Source organism: Ammodytes marinus (genome assembly GCF_949987685.1).
Source record: "Ammodytes marinus genome assembly, chromosome: 6".
NCBI lineage: Eukaryota > Metazoa > Chordata > Actinopteri > Uranoscopiformes > Ammodytidae > Ammodytes > Ammodytes marinus.
The window spans coordinates 4176039-4195694 of NC_137235.1; the positions used below are offsets into that span (position 1 = coordinate 4176039).

The following is a 19656-nucleotide window of genomic DNA, read 5'->3' on the forward strand; positions in this document are numbered from 1 at the left end:
GGGCAAAAGTACCAGTTCAGAGTGTATTCTGTCAACATGTACGGCTCCAGCGAGGCCTCTGAGCCCTCAGACCACATCCAAAAGGTCGATGAGGATGGTAAGGCCCGGGACCAGTCTCATTATACTTCATTATCTTTATGTATTTTTGTACTAAAAATGTTAATGACTGTCAAAAAGTCTAATTTTGCACAAATATTGCTCAAAACCAAAGAAAGAAATACAAAAATTATGACAGATGCAACAAATAAAACATTTACTTTTAGTTGTTGTAGTTAAACATTTAATCAAAACAAAATATATGGACTATGAAACAAAAATCCATATTCAACAAGAGAAAGTCTACAGTAAGCTGTACTAAAAAGACTCTCAATAAGTCTCATTTTGCACAAATATTATATATCTTTAATAGTACACCCCCTTACTGTTTAAAGGGCCCAATGGTGCGCCCCAAATAAATACAACATTTATTTAAAAAAGCAAATTCTTTCAACCTACATCTTCATAAGGACGACTCAATATCCACCCATATCAGGAAGTATCATTCTTTATCCATTGAGATATGAATGTCAAGTGAGCTGCTAGAACACTTTGATATACTGTTAACTTTTAAGACCCTGTTTGAAAATTACTTGTGAATAATTTGAATGGAATAAGGAGGAAAGGAGATGGGAAGGGAGTTCCAACACTCTAGATTTTATTTTACCAAATAATGCAACAAAATTGTCTTTGATTAAATGATGTTATGTATGGTTATATAACAACAAATCAAACCTTTCTATTAGTTGTTGTAGTTAAACATTTCTCCAAAACAAAATATATGGACTATGAAACATAAATCCATATTTAACAAGAGACGATAGTCTGAATAGTCTTAATGCCAAAGTTAAAGTCAATATTCTGAACTACAAACACACAAATGTATACACCAACACGACCTTCTGTTAAAAGTGGATTACTGTATGTTCCAGGTATTGAGCTGCCGATTGGTATGTACAGTTTAATGTGAAAGCACTGTTGTTATATCACAAATTAGTTCACATTGTCACTACGTGTGTGTTTCTGTGTGTCTCCTTGTCTAGCAATGTTTTTGCTCCATGGGATCTTTAAAAACAACCCTCACAACATGTTACATTTCAACCAGTTTCACAGACTCAAATACACTGTGTTTTTCTTTCACATAATGCACATTGACTGCTCACCTTTCATTTGAATCACCACAAAGACACAACTTTCACTGTTGCATGTCATTTTTTAAGCTATGGTACGGAGGTGACAACATGTGAAGATCAGACCTGCAATAAGCAACATTTAGTTAGCCTCATAGCATAATTGCCTAAATCATATTAACTCTACTCTACTTTTACTGTACATATACTCGATTCTACATCTAATCTACTCTACATTTACTTTACCCTACTCTATAACCCTTAAAATATGACTTAGGACAATTATGCTGATAGGCTAACGAAAAGTAGACGTAGAGGAGAGTAGATGTAGAGTAGAGTAAATATGATTTAGGCAATTATGCAATGAGGCTAACGATTTGCAGAAATGTATTAGTATTTCTGTTTCATATAAAAGCAAATGACTTGAAATCGGTATATTGCTTCCAGAAAGTGTAGATGGTATTTTTTTGAAAATTTCAGGTCAAAATTCCTATGATTGACAGCTATTCTGAAGCTTCAGATGTTGTAAATAAATATTTTTTTTCCTTTCTTTTGGTTAATATCTGTACAGTATATAGTTTTTCCTGGATCTCTTGACTGTATAAATTCAACGACTAATTTTGTTTTCCCTAAATTAAAGGCAGATTATACCCTTCTAAATGGAACCATAAGTATTGATTATTGCTAATAATATCTTTACTACTTATCCCCCCCCCCCCTTGGACCAGGCGTCCCCTCCGCCCCGGGACAGGTGGTTGCCAGTAGAAACACCAAGTCGTCCGTGTTCGTTCAGTGGGAGGCGCCCAAACTTCTGAAGAACCTCATGGGATACTACATCGACGGCCGCGTAGCCGGGTCCAAGGAATGGTTCGCCTGTAACAACAAACCCTTCAAACACACCAGGTAAAGCCTTTCACCTCACATCAACTAAGGTCAGGATGCAAAAGTCTCCACACTCTTTTTTGTTTGATTTTAATTGAAAAACAGAGTCTCCCATTTTTCAGACAGACACAGATTCACAATCACCCTTTAACACTTTAACCCTAAAACACCAAATGTATATTATTGATACATGAGTTTCTACGATAATGCCAAATTTACAGTTTTTTATTATTTAAATAAACAAATGTATGATGGAAATTCAGTCTGGGAAATTTCCATACATGTATTTCATCTAAATAAAAAATGTGTTTGCCGACCACAAGGTATAATAGAAGGTTGGAAAAAGGCTCCTGTTTAGAAAAAAAATATATTTGAGTTTTCTGCCTATTATTTGATATGCCAAGCTCCCAAAGATTTAAGATATTCTGGATTATGGCACCGGCTTTTTCATTATATGTAATTCGAGTTAAAGTTCATTGTGTGTGTTTTAGGTTTGTGGTGCACGGTCTGATCCCTGGAGAGACCTACACTTTCCGTGTCCAGGCCGTCAACCTGTTCGGCCACAGTGAAGAGTCTCAGGAATCTTCTCCCATCGCTGTGGTGGCCGCACTCGGTGAGAGCAACGTCACATTTATAATAAAACTAAATGCATTTTATCACTCAAACTAAGCTGGTAGGTTAAATGTTTACTCATCAGATAGATTCACATTTTGTTTTATTTTATTTTCAATAATTCTTTTGTGCTTAGTATGTAACTTTATTTCCTGAAGATTCCAATTTTATATATAGGCTACTATATATTTTATTATGCTTTTTTCTATTATTATTATTATTATTATTATTATTATTATTATTATTATTATTATTATTATTGTATTGCACAATTGTAGTGGCCACAAGACCTGAATGTAAAAGTGAAATGCATCTGAAATTGGATTGCTCAAAAAAAGAAGAAAAAAAACTAAGCTGGTAGGTTCTATATAGAATTAAAAGGTGATATTAGATTACCTCATTGTCAGAAACAAGATGGTGATCAGTGTGGCTCATTTCATTACTCTATTCAGGTAAAGGGGTGGAATATGGTATGTATGATATAGTTAATTTTCTATTTTCTCCTCACCTGACTTACCCACTTCTCCCACTCCTCCTCCTTCACTTTGCATTATGTGTATAAATCACAGACCTGCATATTTACAATGTTACTGAACTCAGTAGGCACAAAATGGCACTGACTGGTGCACTGATAAGATCACAAAATCTTACTTTACAAAAAAAAATTTTTACTACATTAAGCTACTGTTGCAGATGTGAAGTGCATGAATGAAATAATCAAACACAGATATATTTTCAATAGGCCTATATTTTCATATTTTATATTATTCTATCTTTATTTGTGTAACATCACAGCAGTTAAAGCCAGTGAAGATGTTTAACCCTTTGGTGCTCTTGGGGACGTTTTTGTCCTTTCGCACTTTTTTTACGCTCTTTTTTGTGTATAACTTTGGCTGTGCTTATGTTAGCTGAAATATTTTTGGCCAGGGATTTTTTTTTTTTCAAATATTTTGTTTATTTCTACTCAGCAACTTTGTACCATCTATTATAAAGGCTGTACACTTTTTTGTTCCTCTCAGCTCCCTAAGGACGTTTTTGTCCCCTATTGACTCCCATTCAAAATGGCCTTTTTTCACCAATTTGATCCTGCTGTCATTACAGCATAAAATATTTTTTTCAATGATTTTATGCTTTCATCCTAGACACAAAGCATCAAAATTGATCATTTTCAACACCATCAAAATTTTGAGCCATTTCCCTATATTTGGCATAGGGTTGAATTACAAGCAATCTTCCAGGTTTTCGGTCCTGCCCCCCACAGTGCAATAGAAAAAAAAATTCAACCTAAATGGTGTGAGTGTGATGGTAGGGATGCTAGTGTGTGGTGCATATGTGTGTATTGAGAAAATATAGTGTGTGTGTTTGTGTACACACAGCCAAACTTTACAAACTCAAACGTGTATGGAAAAAATGGCCCAATTTAAACTTTATTTTTTCAAACCATAGCCATGATGACAAACACATGTAAATGTGATGATATTAGGCAATAATCCAACACTTAAGACACCAAAATTGCTTTTTTAGCCCTATCTAGCTCAATCATGTATTTTCTCCATTTTTTTTGAGGATCAAATATGCTCCCTAAAACCATTTTTGTACTTTTTTGTAATTTTTTAGAGTTGCAGGCCTAAACATAAGAAATATGAGAAATTAATGGAAAGTGTGGATCCATATGGATACCTTAGGGTTGTGTCTGTGTGTGTGTTGTGAAATTACTGTGTGTGTATGTGTGTGTGTCTTTGTGCGTATGCATATGTGTGCAGCTGTAATGTGCAATTTGTGGGTTTTCAGGTGGCTGCAGGTTTACTTTGTTACTTTGTTGACATCATCAAAGAAACTGGAATTAAAAGGTCAAAAGCAACTAACAATGAATTAATATTTGATATGTATGTAAAGAGGTCAAGTGGGATAAAAGGTTTTAAAAAAAAAGTAGAAAAAAATATTACTGTATAATGTGTTTAGGGCAGTTTATAGGGAGGTCATGAGAGGGAGTATTTATTTGCATCTGTGACTGCACAAATACTAAACATGTATCAAAAGCAGTTTTATTGCAAATCATTAACATATCCTAGAGTCTAATTATCCCACTCAAAAAAATCCACTTTGCATCTATTATATGAGAAATTTTTCAATTATTGTGTTTTTTTTTGATAAAAATGGCTCACGTCATCACATAAGCTTGCATGTAAAGGGTTAAAAGCAATTACAAATGAATGAATATTTGATATGTATGTGAAGAGGTCAAGTGGGATAAAAGGTTTGTAAAAAAAAAAGTAGAAAAAAATATTAATGTATAATGTTTTTATGGCAGTTTATAGGGAGAGGACGTTTTTGTCCTCTAAGGTCATGAGAGGGAGTATTTATTTGCATCTGTGACTGCACAAATACTAAACATATATCAAAAGCAGTTTTATTGCAAATCATTAACATATCCTAGAGTCTAATTATCCCACTCAAAAAAATCCACTTTGCATCTATTATATGAGAAATTTTTCAATTATTGTGTTTTTTTAAAATAAAAATGGCTCACGTCATCACATAAGCATGCATGTAAAGGGTTAAAAGCAATTACAAATGAATGAATATTTGATATGTATGTGAAGAGGTCAAGTGGGATAAAAGGTTTGTAAAAAAAAAAGTAGAAAAAAATATTAATGTATAATGTTTTTATGGCAGTTTATAGGGAGAGGACGTTTTTGTCCTCTAAGGTCATGAGAGGGAGTATTTATTTGCATCTGTGACTGCACAAATACTAAACATATATCAAAAGCAGTTTTATTGCAAATCATTAATATATCCTAGAGTCTAATTATCCCACTCAAAAAAATCCACTTTGCATCTATTATATGAGAAATTTTTCAATTATTGTGTTTTTTTTAAATAAAAATGGCTCACGTCGTCACATAAACTTGCATGTAAAGGGTTAAAAGCAATTGCAAATGAATGAATATTTGATATATATGTGAAGAGGTCAAGTGAGATAAAAGGTTTGTAAAAAAAAAAGTAGAAAAAAATATTAATGTATAATGTTTTTATGGCAGTTTATAGGGAGAGGACGTTTTTGTCCTCTAAGGTAACCAAGGCGTAGTAAAAGTTAAGGATACCCAAGGGTTAAGGTCAAACTTTCGAGTCACTTTTGGTTGAAATGTTGGAATATATCTATAGCAAACTCTGCTTCTCCTCTGTCTTAGCATCCTGGAAAAGTTATGTCCATTGGAATAGTTGGGGAATCTGAACTAGTTAAAGTACATTTAGTTGCAGTTAAATCCAAACTCCATATTAATAATTGAATGTTGCTATCCAGCGACTCCCAGCCCTCCGTTCGGCATCACCCTGCTGAGCTGTGACGGCGCCTCCATGACGGTGGCCTGGAAGAAACCCAAACACACCGGAGGAACCAAGATCAACGCCTACTACGTGGACCGCAGGAACGCTGACAAGCTGCAGTGGAAGGAGGTCAACACGTCTGCCATCACCGAGAGGGTTTGCACTGTGAGTAGCTCCAGTCAGGTACTAAGGGCCGGTTTTGCAGACATGGATTAAACCAAGTTCTGGACTAAATTGTACTTTCAATGGACAATCTCTATTCAAATTTCCATTTCCATCGAGGACTAGGCTAAATCCATGTCTGTTAAACTGGCCCTAAATGATTCAATAGAAGAAGAAAATAACGCATTTAAGTTTGAGGTTGAGACTTTAAAACTGAATTTTCCACTTTTTCACCTGTCCCACTTGGTCTGGACTTTTTTCAACTTTTCCATTTGATCTAGACAAAATCCACACGTGAACCAAATCAGATGAAAAGAGATGATCTGGGTTCATATCAAACTGAACCATGGCTGGGTACTTGTCCAGTGTGAAATCATGTTTTGTTGGTTCCGACTTTGGGACCAATTACAGAAAAGTCCTTGCCGGCTATCGACAGTGACAAGAGGAAAAATGAGCTATGGTGACACATAGGGAGAGGATGAGACAAAGTGTTTAACTGTAAAATGGTCTTCAATCAATTTCCAGTATAGGCAGAAGCAGCTCATGTATGTGATAATGACGGGACGTAGGTATGTCATGGACAGTTCTTAAGTTCACTCACAGAACTGACATGTGGACCCAAACCAAACCAGATCAGATCTCTACAATGGAACAAAAACATCAACATTGGCTCAGAGTTTTAAGTCTGAAAATGCCCTTTAGATTTAGAAGTTTCTGTCCAGTTTTGCATTTAATCCAATAATCCCGTAACACCTCTCTCTCTCTCTCTCTCTGCAGATTGACGGTCTGACTGCAGGGAACTTCTATGAGTTCAAGGTGCAGGCGGCTAACATGGCCGGAGTGGGCATCCCCTCTAACCCCAGCAACCCCATGAAGTGTGAGGCCTGGACCATGGAGCAGCCAGGTACCAGAAACATCTCTGCTCCTCAATTAATAGAAATACTACGATCACTTTTTGTCAAAAACAATGAATATCGTCTCACAATCCGCTACCTGTCTGTAATGTGTGTGTGCTGAAAAAATGTGTGTGTTAATATACAGCCTAGGTCTAAGTATTTGGCTTTAACACATATTTAAATATCGACAGGCTTATTATCTCACTTGCTAGAGTACAACTCAAAACACATTCTATCTGTATATTAGGTTATATCGATAGCATTGTTTCCAGCTAAGGTGGGTCGGTCCAAACAGAATTTTCTGTAGTATTTCGATCCTGAAGTTATAAAAAGAAAGTTGCTTGTTGTTATGTGACACAAAATGACGCCAAACTACAGACATAACTCCGAGGTGTATCTGCTCTCCTGCCTTGCTCATGGGTTTTTATTCTTCCCTCCAGGTCCGGCCTACGACCTGAGCTTCAGCGAGGTCAGAAGCCATTCTCTGGTGCTGCTGTGGAAGGCTCCAGTCTACGCCGGGGCCAGCTCAGTCACCGGCTACATGGTGGAAATGGCCAAGAAGGGCTCAACGGAGTTTGTGTCTCTGACTGAGGAAGCTGTGAACCATCGTTACCTGCAGGTAGGAGACAGACTGTCCAACTATAAACAATATGTGGGAACATGAGAAGCATTCAACTAAAGGTGGAGTCAGTGATTCTGCAGAACGCTTGTTGTCAAAATCACTTTTAGCCAAAATCAGGGAATATTCGGACGATCCACTACCTGCACATACTGTGTGTGTGTGTGTGTGTGTGTGTGTGTGTGTGTGTGTGTGTGTGTGTGTGTGTGTGTGTGTGTGTGTGTGTGTGTGTGTGTGTGTGTGTGTGTGTGTGTGTGTGTGTGTGTGTGTGTGTGTGTGTGTGTTGAAAAAGAAATTCAGTGTTAATACACAGCCTAGGCTCTGTAAACGGGCATGTTGCTGCTACCTAAAGTGGGCCATTTTGTTTACATACCAGTTTACAGAGCAAAGGCTGTGTATTAACACCAGATTGTTTTTTTCAGTGTGCACAAAGTATGGACAAGTAGTAGATTATGAGGAGATATTCACTGATTTTGACAAAAAGGGATTTTGACAACAAGTATCTCCAGAATCGCTGACTGCACCTTTAATAGACTTGACTCTTTATTGAACATTTAAATTAGGAACTTGAGTTGACACTATAGGCCTACAGTATATGTGACGAGGTTTATTCCCTGGTTTTCTGCAGGTGAAAGGTCTGGTGGAAGGTGAAAGTTACGTGTTCAAGGTCCGTGCCGTCAACTCAAACGGAGTCGGAAAAGCTTCCCAGGTGTCTGAGCCAGTGTGTGCCAAAGCTCTCGCAGGTAACATCAACAACTTAATCCTGAACCCTAAAGGGGAATGATGAGAATTAAAACTTGCGGGGAAAAAAAAAATTTTTGTTCCTATTTTTAGCTTTGCTTTATCGTATCTTGGCCTATTTTTAAATAACTAATAATTGCACATATCCCTCTATATTTTTCTTTTATGTTCATTTTCTATTTATAATCTTTGACTTGCTTTTAAATGTGTTCGATATGTATGTTTATTGTTTGTTTCTTGTTATCCCTTTTATGTCTGAACGGACCTGGCAATAAACCTTTTCTGATTCTAAATCTGATATTTATTATATATTAGTAATATTTATAATTTCTTATATTATAACTTAAGGAATGCAGGACGTTAATTTAATAAATGTTAATTATTGAGCATTATTTGAAGATTACATTTTGGGATTTTAAAGTTTTATACTTCTTCTTACTCCTTTTCAGGCATTTCAATGGAATATTTGTAATATGCGTTTTATTTTTCCTTTTTGTGAAATTATTTAAACATTGTTTTTATTCGTGCTTTTTTTTTTTTTTTTTTTTTTTTTAATACATCTGAAATAAATATATTCAATTCAATATGATCCATGTTCACAGGCACCAAGGAGATTGAGGCCGGTGTGGACGTGGAGACCGGAGATATCTTCCTCTCTCTGGAAGCCTGTGAGATCTCTGAAACCTCCAAGTTCGTTTGGTCCAAGAACTACAAAGCCATCGGAGACTGTCCCCGGGTCGCTGTCACCAACAAGGGCAGAACGTAAGCTCATAGATCAAGACATAATCCTCAACACATCCACAGAGCGCTTCTGGTAGAGCTCAGAGTGTTTTATTTGGCTTCTGCTTTAGTTACAGAAGGAACCAGTGTCTTGTATTGAAATCTGCAAACCTTTTTTTTTTTTTTTTTTAAGATTCAAAATTCAAGGATTTTATTGTCATTGTAATACACAACAAAATACAGTTTTGCACTCTCCAGCAGCAGTGAGTGTTTAAAATGTCTAAAGGACACAAAACACAAAAGACAAAACACAAAAAGACAAAATAATTGACAAATAAAACGATGACACAAAGACAAAGACCAAATGACAAAAATGGTTTAAAAATAAATATATAGATAGTGATAGTGATATGTAGATTAAAAATGATCCCTGTCCATATTGTGCCCATTTAAATGATGAGAGATGTGGAGAATTTAATTGTACAATGTAAAGCATTTTCTAGTTTTATTCCTATATAGTAATACAATGATGACGACCTTAACAGCTATTTAATATAGTATATAATATCATATTTAATACATTTTTCTGTGTTTGTTTCTCAGCTCCCGACTGACTTTCACCAACCCCGATAAGGACGATCTGGGCCGATATTCTATGGTCGTCACGGACACAGACGGCGTCTCTGGCAGCCACACTCTGTCCGAAGACGGTAGGTTCATGCAGTGTAAAGGTGGAGTCAGTGATTCTAGAGAATGCTTGTTTTTTAAATCACTTTTTGTTAGAAATTTGTGAATATCTCCTCGTGATCTGCTACCTGTCCGTACTGTTCGTGCACTGGAAAGAAATCCATTGTTAATACACAGCCTATATGCCTATGCTCTGTAAACTGGTATGTAAACAAAGGGTATGTAAATAAAAGGGGCCCAATGTAACTAGCTAGCAACATGCCCGTTTACCGATCCTAGGCTGTTTTAAGAGCACACACAATACGGAGAGGTAGCGAATCTGTTTTGACAAAAAGTGATTTTGTCAACAATCGCTTTCCAGAATCGTTGTCTACGCCTTTAAATGGAGAAAGGATTTACCCAAATTCTCATCTTTGTTGTTTTGTTGCTAATGTTTGTTTGTTCTTCTCTGCAGCCCTGAACACCATGCTGGAGCTCAGCTATGCCATCAGACATCCCAGTGAGTATCCTGCACTAGCAGCAGGCCTTCACTATCGGTTAAATTATTCTACGATTTGGGCGACTGTGGCTCAGGTGGTAGAGCGGGTCAGCTAATGATCGAAGGGTTGGCGGTTCGATCCCCACAATGCCACCTGTGTCATGGTTGTTGTGTCCTTGGGCAAGACACTTCGCCCACCTTGCCTCGTGTGAATGTCGATAGTTAGCCTGCTGCTATCGGTGTGTGAATGGTAACGTTTAAATGGGAACAGGTCTCCCTTGAAAAAGAGTCTCCGGTCTCAATGGGGTTTACCTGTATGTATAAATAAAGTTAAAAAAAATTGGTTAATTTGTTGATAAATATATGAGTGTGTTGTGTTTTCCGTTGTGCAGTTGTTCCTCTGAAACACGGTCTGAACTACGAGGTTCTGGAGAAGGGCCACGTGCGCTTCTGGCTGCAGGCCGTCAAACTGTCGCCCTCCGTCTCCTACCGCTTCATCGTTAACGACAAGGAGGTCACCAGTGGAGAGGTAAAGCCCCATTAGTATTCATATTCACTTTGTTTAAAAATTAACAACATAATTAACACACTCATAGGCCTATTTATTAAGAAGACATGTTATTATACAGATTAATACAACAGCCATGTAATAATGTTATTTTTATTATTTGCATTGTTTTTGTTGACAGTGTCTGTAAATGTGTGAATTTAAATTCATTTTTTATAAAGGAGCAGCAACCTGTCCGATCTCTTGACTGCTAAATAGTAAATCACTTATAGTCCGATGTGTGTTTAGCCTTTCTCTTATCTGATCACAATTTCTTTTTTTCCACCATTCTACAAGATTTTTGGTATATTATTATTATTATTATTATTATTATTATTATTATTATTATTATTATTATTATTATTATTATATTACCAGTAGTTTCCTATGTACAGTAAATATATACTGTATGCTGTAAGGTCTAGATATGAATCAAGAATAAGTCAATAAGTCAGACATGCTCACATTTGAACATTTCTTCTGTCGTTATAAATCTTTTCTTTCTAATTTAACCTCAGGGACACAAGATCAGCCACGACGTGAACACAGGAATCATCCAGATGACGGTGGAGCTTTTCACCAGAGCCAACGAGGGAACGTACACCGTCCAGATCACCGACGGAAAGGCCAAGAACCAGAGCTCACTGGTGCTGGTGGGAGACGGTGAGGATAATGCACTCTCACATATCTGATATTAAAACTTAGTCTGGCTCACTAAGGGTGTATTCACACATGCCATGTTTAGTTCGGTTGAAACGAACTCAGGTGCACTTCCGCCTTCGGTGCGCATCTTTCAGACAGGTGTGAATACAGCAATCGCACTCGGGGGCGGACCAAACAAACGGTCCGAGACCCAGCTGAAGAGGTGGTCTCGATGCGATTCAAAACGCACTCTGCTGCAGTTCGTTTGTGGTGTGAATTTGGCCGGACTCGATCCGACCCAATTGCAGGAAGCACTGCGCCTTTTCTTTATGTTATTTTTTAATAAATCGCCATCAGCTTCACATTATGGGAAAGTGTTGTTGTCGCCATTGTTAGGAAGATTAGTTGTGGTTTGACCGGGAGCCCCGAGCGAAAATATTACAGTTGATAATGACGCGTACACATGCTGATGTGTTCAGCGATCAGATGAAGAGGAGCGTCTCCCGTAGCCTACAGTGCCAACAGGTTCACGCTGCGCTTTGCAAGAAGTGTGTGTTTTTATTTTTCTTCCCAACGGGACCGTCAATACTGTCCCCGTGTCAGTTTGGAGCTGAACTGCGCCGAACTGACACCCAGCTGATATACAGTTTAATCAGCTGTGTTTCAGCTTGAGCCTATTCTTCACGCGAGCTGCGCGTCCAGCAGCAAAAATACAGTAAAAATTATGTTTCACATCGTAGGCTACAAGCCACATAACGTGGCATTGACATGGGGCTACATATTATAACCATATGAAACAACAATAATTTGATGTTTTTCTTCTTTATTTATAGGCTAGATGTAGGCCTTTTTATTATTTTTAACTCCATATTATATCAATGATAAATTCGCAGTTTTTACTTCGTTCTTCCTGCTTCTCTCCACCCCAGAATGTCTGTCCAATGAATGAATGATCTCAGATCACGTGTGGTTTTGCTTCGTAATGCTGGTTCACTTGCAAAAGGGGCAATATGAAAGTGGACCACACCAAACAAAAAAAATCTAAATTCTATTTGGTCTGGACCAAAGCAAGTGAACTAACGGACTTTCCATGTGTGAATACACCCTAAGTAGCTTATTGATCATTTAAAACGATTTTAACATGGGGTGCTCCGGTGGCATAGTGGATAGAGCGCGTACCATATTGGCTCCGGCCTTCGTTGCAGTGGTCGCGCGTTTAAATCCGACCCATGGACCTTTACTGCAGGTCAGCCCACCTCTGTCTCTGTCTGTCTCCCCATTTCAACTCTGTGCTATCTAATAAAGCTTGAAAATGCCACAAAAAAATCTTTAAAATAAAACTACTATAACGTTATTTTAGCAATAAACATGGTATACTTAACAATATTAAGAAAAAAGAGTAGGACATTTATTTTACTTTCCAGCAGATTGTAAAACTTAATGTTGAACATGTTGAACACTTAATGGATCGTGACCCTGTTTGGTTTTATCTGTTTCAGTTTTCAAAGTTGCACTGAGGGAGGCTGAGTTCCAGAGGAAAGAGCACATCAGGAAGCAAGGTACCTACACACACACACACACACACACACACACACACACACACACACACACACACACACACACACACATATTAAGCATAGTTAATTTTTATGCGATTTTAAAATACCACATTGCCTTGGCAGAGCCTTGTTCCTCTTTATGTTGGTACTACTGTTAATGTCCTAATTAATAAAGTGTTTCCACTTTGTCCTTTCAGGTCCACATTTCTCTGAGTATCTGTACTTCACTGTCACTGAGGATTGCACCGTCATGCTCGCCTGCAAGGTAGAGTTTAAATCCCTCACATTTTCACCATTCTCTGTCTGTCTGTCTGTCTGTCTGTCTGTCTGTCTGTCTGTCTGTCTGTCTGTCTGTCTGTCTGTCTGTCTGTCTGTCTGTCTGTCTGTCTGTCTGTCTGTCTATCTATCTATCTATCTCTCTGTCTGTCTGTCTGTCTGTCTGTTTGTCTGTCTGTCTGTCTGTTTGTCTGTCTGTCTGTCTGTCTGTCTGTCTATCTATCTATCTATCATATTAATCCCACTGTGTCTGTGTCTATCAGGTGGCGAATGTGAAGAAGGAGACATCTTTCCACTGGTACAAAGAGGACGATGAGCTCGTTCCAGAAACTCCTCCCAACGTTCTGTCTGGAGCCTGCGCTCTCGCCATCCCTCAGGTAACACACACACACACACACACACACACACACACACACACACACACACCATAATATCATAATAATTAAATGTAAGTTGTTTTTTAACTGGTAGGGACTTGTTGGAATTATATACAGTAACTGCTGTCATGATCCGGCTCTTAGAAAATGACAAAAGTAGAGAAATGCACACAGTTCTACTATGAGGAAAAAACAATAATTTAAAACTAAATAAATAAATAGATAAATAAAATATAAAAACAAGAAAAACAAGTATTTTACAAATGTATAAACTAGTGACAGTATCTTATTTATTTTGTAATGGGTTTCTATGTTTCTTACAGTTTATTTAATGTGTCTGAAATGTGCATGTTACAGGCTAGCTGCTTGTTAATTTATTTATTTATTATAATAATAATGATAATAATGATAATTGTTTTCTCCAGTTCTCCAGAAAGGATCAGGGTGTCTTCAAGGCCGTGCTCAGTGACGACAGAGGAAAGGACACGTCTGCCTTCGACATCTCAGGACAAGGTACTTTATCACTGTTTAGAAGAATGTCACCTACTTACTTTTTACTATAAACAGTCATAATATATGTTCATGTCTTTCTTGCTTTGTTTTGCAGTGTTTGATGACATCATCAATGCCCTGGCCAAGAATGCTGGTGAGTCTGATCAGCTGATTTATACATCATGTCAAACTCTGGCTCCTCCTCCTCCTTGTGTTATGTATACAGTGTGATTGACAGAATGTGATGAATTTGTTCAACTGGGTTTGTAAACGTAACATCAGGTGCAGACGTGATTTGCATTTAGAGAAAGGTTAGTCTTCAGGGTTTGCAGTGAATTCCTCTGGTGTCTTGTTTTTAGCCTGAAGGCTCAAACTGTCATACTGCACCCCGTCCAAAAAAATTATTTGTTGCGATTTTAACCTTTTAAAGGAATACTTCACCCATACGGAACCAGTGTTCTATCATTATAAAACCACTATTATAATATAATTAATGAGGTTTTTACCATGTTTGATGTCACACATGGGAAAATGTAGGGTTAGACAGTGAGACCATAAAACACTCTTTCTGCCTTTTGTCACGCTAGGATGAACCGATTTCTAAAATGTTTGCACATTTATACTACATAGGATCTCAGAGTTCAAAACACTTTCATATTTCCACCGGTGAAGTAGGTCTTTAACTAAAGCTAAACGATGGGATATAGAAACAGGGTTACAACAGATCTTTAAAAATTCTTAAAAAGGCATTCAATATTTTGCACTGGCTTTGTCACTGGATCACTCAATTAATGTTTTATGCTAAAATGTCCCCAAACCCCAAATAACTGATGGGTTTTTCCTGTACAGTTTTAGACTTGTTGGGTGACTATGTTAGAACTGTTAGAAGCAGGTTGATTGCACAGAAAACATCTCATTTATTTCCAGTGTATTTTGCCCTAACTTGACTGTGTGTTTTGCTGTCGTCAGGTGCGTCTGCCTCTGACCTGGTGCTGCAGTGTACTCCAGAGGGCATCAGACTGCAATGCTACATGAACTACTACACAGAGGAGATGAAGACCGTATGGAAACACAAGTACGGTTTTATTATTATTATTATATATTTTTTTAAATTATTATTTTATTTTATTTTATTTTATTTTATTTTATTTTATTTTATTTTATTTTATTTTATTTTATTTTATTTTATTTTATTTTATTTTATTTTATTTTATTTTATTTTATTTTATTTTATTTTATTTTATTTTATTTTATTTTATTTTAAACAAATTATTTTAACACCTGGATTTAATTTTTACAATAAACATTATACACTAACAGTCAGACATACTACTAAGACAAATAAATTAAACGTATACATAGACTGTGGTAGAAAGGTGTACAGCAAGCAATACACAAGTATAGTTTAATGACAGGCTTGATCTGACTCCACCTAGAGCGTTACAAGTGTTCAGGAAATATTCAAATATTTACTTTAACAGCTGAGATGAAACAGCATTTTGCCAGCTCTCTGACTATTATCAGAGATTATTATTATTATTTTATGCAAATGATAAGAACATAGTACAGTGATGTTTGCAACCAGACACTAGCACTTCATCCATTCATGTCAAAAACACTCAACTTACCATTGAGCCCTTGTTGCAGAGTTTTCTGCATGTCTCCCCCATTTTAAATCCCCCTTTCAACACTGTGCTTGACAATAAGGTGCAAAAAATATTTACAAAAATCACTTCAAGAACAACATATGATATTATAGGGATTTTAGAGATATCGACCATCGCTTGAGGCTCGTTTCAAGGTAGATTATAATGTTAACAATTTTCTTCCCACATTAACTAAGGCATGTACTACACACACACACACACTGTGCATACAGCCCTGTATTTGGTGCACTCCCTCAAGCCTTATACACACTTGAAGTACTTCAAATAAACCAACAGTGAATCACATCAGAGCTAAAAAAAAAAAAAAGGTCAATGCAGAAGTCACATCAGGGCAGGTGTTTTCTCTCTCAGCTGCCAAGAGCAAACATACCTCAGCTGATTTATTATAAAATGGTTTTACCTACTGAATGAACTGTGTACATCACTTTGGTCGGTGCGAACTGTTATAAATGTGCTTTTATAAATACATTTTACTTACTTACTTACTTACTTACTTACTTACTTACTTACTTACTTACTTACTTACTTACTTACTTACTTACTTACTTACTTACTTACTTACTTACTTACTTACTTACTTACTTACTTACTTACTTACTTACTTACTTACTATTATGGTGTTATATTTAAACCTTCAGGGAGAGTAAGATTGCGTCCTCTGAGAAGATGCGTATCGGTGGCACTGCGGAGATGGCCTGGATGCAGATCTGTGACCCGTCCGATAAGGAGAAGGGACATTACTCCATCGAGATCTGTGACGGAGTCAAGACCCACTCCAGGAGCTTCGACCTCTCCGGACAGGGTAACTAAACAAACACCTTTAGCTCAATATCTTTAACATGATATTTAACTTACTTCCTATGTCTAATTCATGAATGTATTCATTTAAATTTAGATATATTCAATGTTTTCTTTTTTTATTCATCTTTTTTTTTATACATACACTATATATTTTTTATTTATTTTTATTTAGGAAAAGCCTTAATTTCTTATTATTTTACATGATATTACTGCAAGAAGGGTTTACATAGAATTTTGTGTATGTATTTTACTTATTTAATTTTCCTGACTTAAACTTAAATCATTGTACTGCAGAAAAAGGCATCAGCAGAATTTTTTCCTTTTTTTTTCCTGAGAGATTATTTTCTAAATAACTGTATTGTTATTTCTTTATTGCAGCGTACACCGATGCCTATGAGGAGTACCTGAGACTGAAGTAAGTTATTTGACAGTAAATCTGTTTGTGAGAATTCAACATCTTTAAATTGTGTTTTAATTATATGATGTTAATCAAACCGACCTTCTTCTTTTTATCTTTTAGGGCCGCTGCATTTGCAGAGAAGAGTGAGTACATCATTATTTATTGTTTCACTGATATTGAGCTATTCTTCTAGACGCATAAATATTACCAATTAAGGGACATTGATACGGTGGCCTTAAGACCTCAAATCACTGCAAATTACAAACACATCTTTATCAATTTCACAACACATGCATTATTTACAAAAAAACAACGCACATAGATCATTCCAAAACACAGAGATGTTTTTTTTGAAGATGACCTCAGCGGCTCTTTGAACATTGTCAAAATACTCAGACGAACGTCACAGTCAAGTTATTTGCTTTAAAGGCGAAGTAGGAATGAATATGGCGTCAGAAAGTTCAAAGAATTTCACATTCCTTTGCGTTCTCCGTCCGTACATCTCACCCTTGTTTGCACTGTGACAGGCAGAGCGCTCACACTATCACTGCAGTGCAAAAACGGTGAAATGTTTTTTTTCCTATTTGTCCTAATATAACATTTTGTTTTCTCTCGTCAGACCGTGGCAGAGTGGTCGGCGGACTGCCTGATGTTGTCACTATCATGGAAGCCAAGGTGAGGATTATACATAAATTCTATGATCAGAATATGAAAGATGACATTTTTATACATTGCGTAAGATTTTTAAGATTTATCTGATGAACTAGTTAAATTAGATATTGGATTATGCTTTGTTTATGATTTCGCTATTTATTTGTTACCTCCAAAATGAATGAAAAATTTAAAAAAAAATCTAAATATCTGGTCACAAAAACTAAAAGTATTCGACTAAAACTATGCAGGATAAAAAAAAAATTTAAAAACTTAATCTAAAAACTACGACTTAATCAAAAAATGCTTTCCAAAATCAACACTACACTGCTCAGTGAATACATACTAACCTTTGCTGACCCCCTCCCCTCCCTCCTCTCCCCCCTCTCCCAACAGTCTCTGAGCCTGACCTGCACCGTGTGGGGCGAGCCGTCCCCCGAGGTCACCTGGTTCAAGAACGAGCAGGAGGTCAACTCCAACGAGCACACCCGCATCACCTTCGAGGGCGGCAAGTTCTCCTCCCTGGTCATCAACAAAGTCTCCCCCGAGGACTCCGGCAAGTACAGCATCAATGTGAGGAACAAGTACGGCGGAGAGTTCGTCGAAATCACCGTCAGCGTCTACAAGCATGGCGATAAGATCCCAGAGGCCAAACTGGGACAGCCTCCCGCCGCCGCCGCCAAAACGCCCGTAGCCACGCCCGCCTCCACGCCCGTCCCACCAAAGTCCCCTGCCCCCTCCCATAAGGCCCCCACCCCCACCCCTCCTAGGTCCCCAGCTTCCATCAGGAGCCAGGCCTCTACCCCGGCTTCTACCCCCGGGCCCAAATCACCCACCCCGGTCCCTAAGTCTCCAACTCCAACCCCGAAATCGCCAACCCCATCTCGCGGTGTCAAGTCGCCCACCCCACCCAGATTCATGAAGTCTCCCACCCCACCCAGGAAGTAATCAGCTGGGATGTGGTGACGAGGAGTGAGGGGGGAAGCGTGTGTGCTGGTTTATAGCATGAGTGTGAAACATGTTAGCTGTTACTCTAAGGGCCAGTTTCACAGACATGGATAAAGCCTAGTCCTGGACTAAATGACATTTTGAATGGAGATTGTCCATTGAAAGTAGAATTTAGTCGAGCCATAATCCATGTCTATGAAACTGGCCCTAAATGTTTATGTAGATGTAGCCGCTGGGCCCCACTAATTCAACTGTTTATGTGTAATAGCATCAAAAATTCACGATCCTTTCTAAGGACATTTTACACATGAAAAAACTACGAGAGAGGGACTCCTACAGCGGCTACTAACATACAGTAGTTATTTGATATCATTCAACTGGTGGAAAAAAAGCTAAAAACGTTAAAAAATATATATAAATGAAAGACCAGGGTAGATGTTTCTGTTCAGTGTTTTAAAAAAGCTGCACCTTCCACGATGCACTATCTGTGGAACGCCCGTATACATTATCATTGGATCGTAAAGGAGAATACCTGTTTATTGCAACTTAAATGGAGGCAGTTATATTTCTGCCCGTAGCGGTATGTTATCTGAGAATACAGTGGTTTAGATGAGGTTTGTGCACCTACCCTGGCGAGGTAAAAATGATGGCCAAAACGGTGGAAAGTTGTTAAAAAGCAGAATGATCCTTTAAGGTGGATGACTGGGGAGTTAGCAGGTACAGAGCTGGGGTAACACCACATTATTATTTAGTTTTTTTTTTCGCTCTGGGATGGTTACGTTTGGAGATCCTAATGAAGTCAGTTGGTGAATACGTTTTTACCCTGGTCTCTAAGCCAGAGAGGTCTGTCTGTCTGTCTGTGTGTGTGTCTGTCTGTCTGTCTGTCTGTCTGTGTCCCCCAAAACTTTCATGATGACAATAAATTGACTTCTCAACCTCCTTCTGTTGTCTTTCTTTCTGAGTAAACTTTTCCCCGCAGCCTCTCACAAGACGCGTGTAGCACCAA

At 37.6% G+C, this 19656-nt stretch overlaps 1 protein-coding gene across 2 annotated transcripts in view; it reads left to right on the plus strand.

Annotated features, from left to right (window-relative positions):
- Nucleotides 1–19583, plus strand: part of myom2a (myomesin 2a) — a 37019-nt gene extending 17436 nt beyond the window's left edge. For both annotated transcript variants that reach the window (XM_080030005.1, XM_080030004.1), the window contains 22 exons: nt 1895–2069; nt 2540–2661; nt 5965–6152; nt 6927–7053; nt 7486–7664; nt 8293–8407; nt 9008–9167; nt 9729–9835; nt 10267–10311; nt 10683–10819; nt 11356–11500; nt 12979–13038; nt 13236–13303; nt 13578–13691; nt 14117–14204; nt 14299–14337; nt 15153–15258; nt 16489–16652; nt 17030–17066; nt 17172–17194; nt 17671–17726; nt 18099–19583. In XM_080030005.1, coding sequence (XP_079886131.1) covers nt 1895–2069; nt 2540–2661; nt 5965–6152; nt 6927–7053; nt 7486–7664; nt 8293–8407; nt 9008–9167; nt 9729–9835; nt 10267–10311; nt 10683–10819; nt 11356–11500; nt 12979–13038; nt 13236–13303; nt 13578–13691; nt 14117–14204; nt 14299–14337; nt 15153–15258; nt 16489–16652; nt 17030–17066; nt 17172–17194; nt 17671–17726; nt 18099–18650 — 2807 coding nt within the window. In that variant the 3' untranslated portion in view covers nt 18651–19583. The remainder of the gene's footprint in view (nt 1–1894; nt 2070–2539; nt 2662–5964; nt 6153–6926; nt 7054–7485; nt 7665–8292; nt 8408–9007; nt 9168–9728; nt 9836–10266; nt 10312–10682; nt 10820–11355; nt 11501–12978; nt 13039–13235; nt 13304–13577; nt 13692–14116; nt 14205–14298; nt 14338–15152; nt 15259–16488; nt 16653–17029; nt 17067–17171; nt 17195–17670; nt 17727–18098) is intronic.
- The last annotated feature ends 73 nt before the right edge of the window (nt 19584–19656 follow it).